A 10,642-nucleotide genomic window follows, 5' to 3' on the forward strand; every position below is an offset into this window, starting at 1 on the left:
TGACTATTTCCTATTTTCACATCTCAAAAGAGTGCTCGCTGAGATAAAATTTTCGTCGACTAAACAGGTGATCATCGAAACTGATATAATAAGGGTATCACCCTTGAACTATGTGCAATAAAAAAACAGAATTTTACCAAAAAACTGTGGTTTACTATGGTAGGAGCACAGCGGATTGCAGCGCCGTTGGCTGCATGAATGTTTAACCAAATCATGCATTGTCTAAGGAGAGTTAGATATGTGCAAATAACCATTGTCTTCTCTTCTTCTTCCTCTTCTTCCTTTTCGCTCTTTGGCGCCAATTGGGGATTCCAAGTGTAGTCAGGTCATTCTCCACCTGATCTTTCCAACGGAGTGAAGGCCTTCCTCTTCGAATACCCTTAGAACTGGCGTGTTTTCATCTATTCGAACGACATGGCCTAGTCTTTTAAGTCGCTGAACTATGTTAATGTCTCCGTATATCAACCGCCTTTCTTTCTCTTGAAATCTCATAACGCCGACCTTCTCATCGTCCATGCCTCTGCACCACATAACAGGACGGGGATGATGAGTGACATGTAAAACGGCTCGGAGAACTTGTCTATGTTGCAAAAATAGATAATCTTGCAAAGCTGTTTTTTATCAGAAATACAATTGAAGGGAAGTCTCCGTTAGCTTAAACTGCTAAAATCAAATCCAAGTGCTGCGTAAGGGCTATGTGCACCTGTACTATCTGCTCAACTGCTCGCCAAATGAAGTTATTTCAGCAAAAATCAACACAACCGCATTTCGCCCCACATGCATAACGAATCCAACTGCAAATCTAAGCCTGAGTGCATTTGAAAACACTGAAAAGTGCAACATTTCTAAAGTTCGCCTGCACCTACACATGTGTGTGTGTGTGCGAATGCAACTGCTAGCATAACCTCACATTCACTTACTTTTATGTAAACACAGGTCACCTGCTGCAACGTGGGTCGTAAGCGCATATGCTTGTGAATGTATGAATGCGTAGGTGTGTTTGTCTGTATATGTGTGTGTATGTGCCTCATTATGCAGCTCGCTGTTTATGCACTTATCGCCACGCTTGATGACGACAGCCCACTATCAATGTCATTTCAATTACTCCTCTGCACACGCAGCAGAAAACAGGGGTAAACTTCAAGCACCCACACACATATACATACATACATGTATACCAGAGATATGCGCTTATATGTGGGTGTGTGTGTGTTTGGTAGTGATTCATAGTGCTGCCTGCCTGCCATGGATATCAGATCACACGTTCATTTCGCGAAAATTTATGCGCACTCTACACTTGATCTAATTTCGCGCCGAGCTAACCATACACACAGACCTACACACACACGCACACACACACACAGGCATATTCATTCATTAAAAGCATATTTCACATTGAAAAGTAGGCAAAGCGCGGCGTCGCCGACAGTCGTTTGCCAGCTTTGGCGCGGTGGCTATGCAAGGCGCGCGCTCTTCGCGAAAGTAAGAGTGAGTGAGTGGTTGTTGTAATGAGCAGCGCCAACTGTTGACGTGGCAGGCAGCAAAGATTCGCATACAATTTGCCATACAAATTACGTTGCTGCTCGACGCTCCGATTAAATATATATTTTATAGCGATTTTTATCTTAATTTATTTTGTTTTTGTTGCTGTTTGCGCTGCGGTTATTTTTAAAAATATCACACTTGCCACATCGTGTCGTAATTTGTACTTAAAGCGCAGCGGTCTGAGTGGTTGTTCACCCTTGCTAACGAGCAACGCCATTATGTTTTTGTTGTTGTCGCCACTGCGTAGTTACCGTTGTAGCAATTACATTTGCGTTGATGGCGTTTAACAGTTGTAAATCGTTTCGCGGTTTTTGGATGCCACCATCGAACCGCAGAAGCAGTCGTCGCCGCAGTTGGCACGCCAAAGCACACACAACACCGATGTTGGCTGAAAAGCACCGCTCAGTACAGGGGTGGCTCTCGCTGTGCATAAATGTCCGGAAAGGCGGTTAATGTGGCGATTCGCAGGAACACACCTCAACACGCTGATAAACTCAAAGTAGTGACATTCACCGCGTAAAAAATAGAAAAAAGTAGAAAATATTAAAAAAAAATTAAAATTAAGAAGTTCAAAAAACAAGCAGAAAGAATTATATTCGAAGATTAAAGCTTAAAACGAAAAGGCAAATAATCTGAAGTGTTAGCAAACAATTAATTACAGTGTGGATTGATAAGCATAGTGCAAGAAGTGTCTCACGCCAAAGTGCCAGTGCTCAGCATTTAAAAGTGAAAAATTTAAATCAAATCAGCTGCCGATATTTCCTAGTCTCTGAGTGTTCGTTCAATGGCGCGTTTGGTGATTTACTTTTTGGTCATAAATTCGTTGTTCTTTTATAATGAAAATGCACGCTTGCTTGGTGGCGGTGGCAGCAGCGGTCTGGCGGCAGCGACAAACGGACACGGTAGCCAGCTGGAAGGACGGGATCGACATCATCACGAGCGCGGTGGACATATAAGACGTGAGTGAGATGATTAGTTTCAGCGACACGCTCGTTTTTTGGGATGAAAAGGACTAAATTTCAAATAATAATTTTAAATGAACTAAAATTTGGTAACCATGAAATAGTAAGGCTGTGAAAGCGTATGCTTTTCTGAATTCTGAAATTTTTGAAAAAAAAAAATTAAACTCGGCCAGTGACCCCTCGGAAAAAGATGAGAACCCGTTGGCAGAATAACTCCTTACTGGATTATCTAAATTGAAAAAAATACATGCTTTTGTTAAAACCTTAACTAAGAACTTGCGCGAAGAGAAAAAAACTGAAAATGGAATTTTTGGCAAACATTTTTACAAAACAATTAATATATATATATTTAAATAGTTGTAATCAAAAAAATCCTGCTTCCAAATCTTTGATCTCAAAGACCTGTGTAAAATTTCATGAAGATGGGTTGAATAGTTCTCGAGAAATCTTGCCAACCGACTTCAAAAACACTGTTTCGAGAAAAACGCATTTAAAGACTTAGCTTTGCTAACCTCGAGCGCACAAGTTCTCAAGGCTGGATCTCCGAAACTATTTCTTGGATCGACTTAACTTGACGATTTAAGACAATAGTCTTGAGATGTTGTAGAATTTAATAAGACAATAAAAAATCATCGATTTTTTGGTACCCGTAAACCCATGTAAGCCGTTAATGAATTTAATTAAGGGTTCGGCTGAATATCGCACGTGCGGCACAAAATACTTTCCGGAACTAGGTGAAAAAAGGTTTTCTGTTCCTAATGCATGCCTTAGTAAACTTTATATTGAGAATGTATTATTCAAGCTTTTTTAAAAACTAAACGAAGCTTCAACATTTTTTTCTCAATATTATAAAATTTAAGAAACGTATGGCAGCATTTGAGCATCCTTATATCTGTCCTTTTGAAGCGGAGTAAACTAAATTAGCAGAATTAGTGAATAATTGTTTACATAAGCAAAACTCTAGCGAAATATATATCACATTTAAGCTTTTCCTTCAGAAACTAAGCTCAAATCTCACAATACGATACGGATGATATGATAAATAAGTATCAGAAGCATGAGACTCTTTGTTTCTTCTGAAGAAATACCTCTAAGGATTTGGCAAATATTTAGCGGCAATTATACCATATGGCATTAACTGCTCATAAACATAACCGATAAGCCTTCAAACCAAATCAGATTACATCAGGCTTTCACCGTTGACAAAAGTATGAACAATTACTGTAACCCGATCCTGTAACCAATTTATGAGCAGATATTACATTATTTACATATTGCAGAATTATTTACAAAAAAATTGAGAGATAAAGCGAAAAGTAGCGCAATCTCTATAAATACAATGGCAGCATAGAAATATATTTATCATCATGTAGTATATTTTTAACTTATTAAAGGATAATAATAAAATATATTTTAGCATTTCTATATGGAAAAATGAATAAACTTTTAGTAGGAGACTTCGCTCTATACTTAATTTTGTCAGTTTTATTATAATTTTTTCTTTTTTATACTAATCAATTTCCCAATATACATTGTGACAAAAAACTGGTGCACTCATGCCATTACCATTTTTCATGTCCTCGCCCTCAGCTCCTTCAGCGTATAGAACTCCCTATTTACCGACCATCTGTCCCTCCGTAACAAATTATTAATGCACCAAACCAACCTCCATACCGATGATTGTTGACTTGGTTGAATGTCAAACACATAAACCCATGTTTCTTTGGCAGTTGTAGTGCTCTCCATAAGAATCTCACAAGCAAGCATTTCCTAAATGACTTGTTTACGGTACACTTTCTGAAAACAAATCATCTTTTCTTGTATATATACACCAAAATTATTTGAACACACTCCCGAGAGATTTCGAGCTTTTGCCTTCTCTTTAATACTTGCCTGACGATTTTCAAGCACCATACTTTAATTTAATATTTTCATCAGTTGAGAGGCCGAAAATCGTCCAAAATGAGGCAAAGATCTTCTGTCTTTGTACCACTCGTAGGTTTGTGTTTTTGATAAAACTGAATCACCGTAAGCCTTTTTTTAATAATCGCAATGATTTCGCATACGAAATTTGATTAGAAATACATAATATGAGGCAAATTCTTTGTTCGATACTTTTATCCATTATATTCGTCTCTGAATTAGTTGCTTACTGCTAATAAAAAGTGCCAGCCGAAATGGTGATTTTCCCACATTAAGATGACATTGGCACAGAATTATGTACTATGAGCAACTTCGCTAGAGAAAAACTTTTAATTTGGACCAGAACTGCCAACAATTTAACAGTCTGAATTGAACAATCGTCTAGGGACAGGCAGCTTTGGCCATTAGGAGATCAATTTTACTAATGTTCCTTCAAAATAACATCAGTCAACACATGTTAATAATAGTGGCTTACCACAGAAGCTACAGGAGCTTAGTTGAGTTGTTCTTATACAAGTACATACACCCTATAGCGAATGAGTTTGCTAGTAAAAAATTCACATCAAGCGAAGCTTTTGAAAATCGACTGACTCGTCTTCCTTTTCCATTTTTATAATTTAATGTGATCATACTTATAAATGTAAAATCTTATGACCACCATTATTTCCTTATAAATTCAGTATGCATACCATATGTACATATTTCATTAAATGTATATATATAGATAAATTCAACTTTTTTTCATTCTTTCTTCAGGTGACCTCAACCACTGTTGGCGTCGTTATGATGGCTACAATTTACAAAGCACAATGGTCAACAAGAAGGAGCAATTGAAGAAGCCATACGGCATATTGTGCAACTTCAAATGTACTTGGTTCTTCACAATAAAGTAAGTCAATTAAATGGTAATAGAAATCGAATACTCGTTATTGTAGCTGCAAAAATAAGTCTTTTCTAAAATATTTGTATAAGGCGTATGCGTACATCAAAAGTGTTTAAAAGCAAAAAACGGAATGAAGTTGTCAATTTTCTAGAGAAAAAATCGAAAAAATTACTAATACGCCAAACATTTGATATTTAGGAAAATATAGCCGAAAGTAGCCCTGCATAGAGACTGTAGTAGACAAGGGCCAATAATTTTTGAAAGCAAAATAAAATCAAAGAAAGATTAAACCTATTGCAAACGTGAAATACAATAACAAAAATTAAAGTTAAAAATATTTACAAGACACTTTGCAGTCGGGACGACAAAGGAAAGGTGGGGGATTTTTAAAAGTTTAAAAGCGGCTTAGCTCGATTTTCGGCAAAATATAAAAAAAAAAAAATTTATGGCAAAGTTTTGGCTACTAAAGGTTAGGTTAGGTTAATCTGGTAAGCCAATAAGCCAAGCATAGGCCAGTTCTGATCCCTTGCGATACCAGAAAGAGGTCAGTCGCTAGGTCAAAGAGGAGTAGTCATGCTGTAGGATGCCTGCGTATGACTCGAATTTTACCAGACTCTGCGGCCTCACTATCGATACCTCTCATCATACAGCGTAGTCTTACCAATGCGGGGCAAGTGCACAAGAGATGCTCCATTGTTTCCCTGATGCCCTGCTTTAGACATTTCCTACAGTTTTCCCGTTTTGTCAGCCGCCAAATTTTTTGTAAAAAAATGAAATAACCATGTTTTGTATTTTTTGGAAAAATTTAATTATACTCTATGGATTAGTGAGCTTTTTGAAATTATTTCAAAACTGAATTTTTAAGCCAGAAAATATAAACTTAAGAAGAAAAAAAAAAACAAATAAGGAAGAGCTAAGTTCGGGTATAACCGAATTAGTTAGATGGTATCTAGGGCGAGATTTCACCTGTTTTGATTCATTCTAAGCACAACGATGCACCGTTAGAAGAAAGACAGGCTTTCTCAATTTAATTATGATAACTCACATTTTAGCCGATATATGCGGTATAAAAGCCGGTAGTTCGAAAATCTTTATAGAATGTAGGTATATGGGTGCTAACGGAATTATTGATCCGATTCAACTCATTTGTAGCAGGCAGACATACTACTATCAGAAAAGAAATCTCTCTGAATTTCCATTATAAATTGTAACCTAAAATTCAAAGTAATTCCCACCAGATGTAATACACTTATGCCAACGATTTTTCCAGTCTTTGCATAAGCACTTTTGGAATAGTCTTCAGCCCCTTTGAAGAATTTTATTTTATCTCTTCGACCGACTGAAAACGGGCTGCACGGAACGGAATGTTTGAAGAACAAGAAAAAATCACACAAAGCCAAATCTGGTGACTACGGTGGTTGATCGATGGTATTCATTGCGTTTTTGGCTTTAAATTCAATCACAATCGTGGCCCGATGTTATGGTGCAATATCATTGTGAAAAATTCATGAATTGTTCTTCCACAATTCCGGCCATTTTTGACAAATAGAACTACTTATTGACCGTCTGTTCCTCCGGATCAAATTTATATGCAACAATCCATTAATATCGAAAAAAATCAAAGCGACTTTGGTGTGGTTTTTGGTTTCGGCACGTTTTTTCTTTCCATTCCGATAATTATTGACTGGTTTGTATGTCAAACATATAAACTCATGTCTCATCGGAAGTTATAACACTCTCCATGAATCTGTAATCGGAATTCGCATGATCAAATATGTCCAAAGAGACCTTTTTACGGTATTCTTTTTGAAAAAAATTCAGCTTTATCGGGACCAGTCAAGCAAGAACGCATACCTAAAATATCCACCAAACTCTTTCAAACGGACTCGCATGAGATGTCGAGCTCTCTTGCCATCTCTCTAACACTCACCTATCGATTTCCAAGCACCATATCCTTTACTCTTTTGATATTTGTATCAGTTGAAGAGATCGAAGTTCATCCGGAACGAGGCATGTCTTCAACGATCTCTCCACCGTCTTTGAAAATTGAATCATCGTAAGCCTTTTGCAGCATTCACAACGATTTTGCACACGAAATTTGGTTAGAAATATAATATTTGAGACAAATTATTTTTCGATATTTTTATCCATTGTACAAATATGAACCATACTTAAGGCTTTAATAAAAGTTTCCACGTATATAGCATACCAAAAAAATAAAATGTTTTAAAAATAATATTTTTTTTTATTTTTTCATTGCAGCTTTCCCACATGTGAATTCATTTATGATTACAAACTTTCTTGCTACTTATTTACATCACTGCCGGATTGTACTACGGTAAAATGTACGCTTTTAAATTTTTTTACATAAACACTAGTAACAATTACATAGCTAATTATAGTTATAATTATTTACAATTAAAATATTTAAAAGTAATTTTTTATTTTAAGTAAATTTTGTAAATATATTTATATTAAAATTAAAATAAATAAATGTACATTTTTTAAATAAATAAATTAAATATTTTAACAAATTAACAAGAGCATTTTGAATAAAAATTGTATATTTTTATAATATAAAAGCTAAAAAATAAATGCTTCAAGCAGTTGGTTGGGCTGCGTGGTGTTTCATAATTTTTCATAATTTTTACATAATTTTTTCATAATTTTTTCATAATTTTTACATAATTTTTTTCCAAAAATTATTTTTTTATAAGTGATTTGCTAAGTGGTGTTTAAGAACTTTTTCTTAATTTTTGACAAAAAAAAACTATTTTTTTGTATAAGTTTTTTGCTCATTGGTGTTTAAGAATTTTTTATAATTTTTTTTATCGAAAAACTTATTTTTTTATAATTAAAATCTTCATGTGTTATGTATTATTAGTTTTGGAAGTTCCAAGCAAGCTCTTCTTTTTATTTGTGACTACATAAGTATTTTGGAAATATTTGCTCTATTGTATGTATAATTGTTCCTTTTCCACTCTCCATTGCTGCTGAGTCCTTCGCTGCTGCATCAATTTCTGATATCCTGTTGTTGTTGTTGGTTATAGTACGCCAAGTGCAGCATCGCTGCTCAAAATAAAATATAATCAAAAATTCACTTGTATTTGTTTATTAACCCCTGCATATAATAAATTCGCCATTAAGTAAATGCGCGCCTGGCAATGTTCAGCTCATATAAGTATAATTTAAAAACAAAAATAAATAAATAAATTGTATAACTCTTCATAGTGTACAAACTAAATATACCCTAGCTTGCCCACTCTGGCTAATTTTCATTATTTTCATTAAGTCACCTGCAGCAGCACCGCAATTTCACTCATCCTCAGCCTCAGCAAAAGCGATGCGGTGTTTTGAATTTCACTTTGTTTGTCATATTTCACTAAGTGATTTCACCACAGTGCTGACCCCTGAAAAAGGTATGCGGCTTTCAATGTCATTTCAATTGTCCGTGCTTCTTGTTTGCTGAGAGATTTACGACATATATTGTACTTACATACATACAAACCATATTATGTACATATGTACATGCATTCTCCCATGCAATATTTTCACAAATTCCTATGTCATGCACATAAAAACACCAGTGTAGCATATTATTTGTATGTGTGAATAAGTAATGACTGTACAAACACAAATACATACATAAATAACTTGGTTGAAGGGGTTGCATGTAAATATTTTTATTTATTTATAAACAAACATGTATTTAATGGCGTAGTTCACCCAACAACACTTCTGCACTAATATTTACCGGCAACACACATACACACACACCCACACACACATCGGAATGAAATCCATGAGTTTATTTGGTTAGCTCAGTTTGACATACTTAAAGGTATTTAAGTTATTGTTTTTGCTGAGCTTTTCGTGTGCGAGGGTAGCTTGCGTCCGCTTTAGTGCTTAAAACAAATTGTTTCCAGCTGTGAAAAGTAAGAGTGACATATGTGCGCGTACTGGTTATGTATGCGCATAAAATAAAATAGAATAAAATAAAAAAGTTATTTATATTAACTAAATTGCCGCAATGTCATGCTACACTTTCAGTGCCTACATTGATAAATACACACATATAATATAAATATATATGTAAGTATATAAATAAATATAAATGCAAACATAAAGACACTTTTGTGTACATTAGGCATGTTTTGTGGTTAAGTTGTGGGAATTTTTACGTTTACAAAAGTGCTTACGACAGTAAATATGGGCATTACAGAGGTAATATAAAACAAGTTGTTCGAGAAAATTGTAAGTTTAAATAAAATAAATCAATTTTTCATGTATATTTTTATTAACTTTAACTTTTATACAATTTTCTCGCACAATATATTTTTCTTAAAGGTAAAATAAAACTATTAATTTGCGAAAATTAAATTTTAAATCAAATCAATCTGGTATTTCTCTACTGCTTCTACTTTTTATAATATTATCTCGCATGGTATATTTTTGTCAAAGGTGAAATGCAACAATTTATTCGCAAAAATTATGCCTTAAGTAAAATAAATAAATTTTATCGAGTATTTCTGTATTGCTCCTACTTTTTATATTATTTTATCGCATGCTATATTTTTGTCGAAAGTGAAATGAATTTTTTTTTTTGTGAAAATTAAAGTTTAAATCAAATGAATCCAATATTTTTTTACGGTTACCTTTTAATATTACTTTATCGCATGCTACATTTATGTCAAAGGAAAAATCAAACAAGATATTTGCGAATATTATGCTTTAAGTAACATAAATAAATTTTATCGAGTATTTCTGTATTGCTCCTACTTTTTATATTATTTTATCGCATGCTATATTTTTGTCGAAAGTGAAATGAATTTTTTTTTTTGTGAAAATTAAAGTTTAAATCAAATGAATCCAATATTTTTTTACGGTTACCTTTTAATATTACTTTATCGCATGCTACATTTATGTCAAAGGAAAAATCAAACAAGATATTTGCGAATATTATGCTTTAAGTAACATAAATAAATTTTATAGAGTATAGATTCGCTGTATTATTTTCTAGCATGCTATATTTTTGTCAAAAAACTTATGTCATTTATTTGCGAAACTTTATGTAAACTTTTATCAAAAGTAAAAAAAAAAACAATATATTTTATTATTATTTAATTTTATTAATAAGTTTTGGTAGAGTATATTTTTTATATTATTCCCTCGCACGCTACATTTTTGTTAAAGGTTAAATGAAATAAGATATTTAAGAAAATTATGCTTTAAGTTAAAACTATATGCTAAAACTAAAGTCAAATGAATTAAGCTTGGCCGAGTATTTCTTAATTATATTATTTTCTATCATGCTATATTTTTATAAAAA

The 10,642-nt window shown here is 33.8% G+C and overlaps 1 protein-coding gene across 1 annotated transcript; it reads left to right on the top strand.

Moving 5' to 3' along the window:
* The first annotated feature begins 1,442 nt into the window (after positions 1-1,442).
* Positions 1,443-7,749, top strand: LOC120776046. Its single transcript, XM_040106496.1, has 3 exons — positions 1,443-2,504; positions 5,187-5,319; positions 7,576-7,749. The coding sequence occupies exons 1-3, from the start codon at positions 2,330-2,332 to the stop codon at positions 7,682-7,684; spliced, it is 417 nt and encodes a 138-aa protein (XP_039962430.1). The 5' UTR covers positions 1,443-2,329; the 3' UTR covers positions 7,685-7,749.
* Positions 7,750-10,642: the final 2,893 nt, after the last annotated feature.

Source organism: Bactrocera tryoni, chromosome 4 (genome assembly GCF_016617805.1).
Source record: "Bactrocera tryoni isolate S06 chromosome 4, CSIRO_BtryS06_freeze2, whole genome shotgun sequence".
In the NCBI taxonomy this organism is placed as follows: domain Eukaryota; kingdom Metazoa; phylum Arthropoda; class Insecta; order Diptera; family Tephritidae; genus Bactrocera; species Bactrocera tryoni.

Bases quoted from the DNA above. Each gene is read 5' to 3' on its own strand.
- LOC120776046 (XM_040106496.1), top strand. From the start codon at position 2,330: ATGGCGCGTTTGGTGATTTACTTTTTGGTCATAAATTCGTTGTTCTTT. The intron at 2,505-5,186 runs GTGAGTGAGATG...TTCTTTCTTCAG, and splicing joins GCGCGGTGGACATATAAGAC to GTGACCTCAACCACTGTTGG. The intron at 5,320-7,575 runs GTAAGTCAATTA...TTTTCATTGCAG, and splicing joins ACTTGGTTCTTCACAATAAA to CTTTCCCACATGTGAATTCA.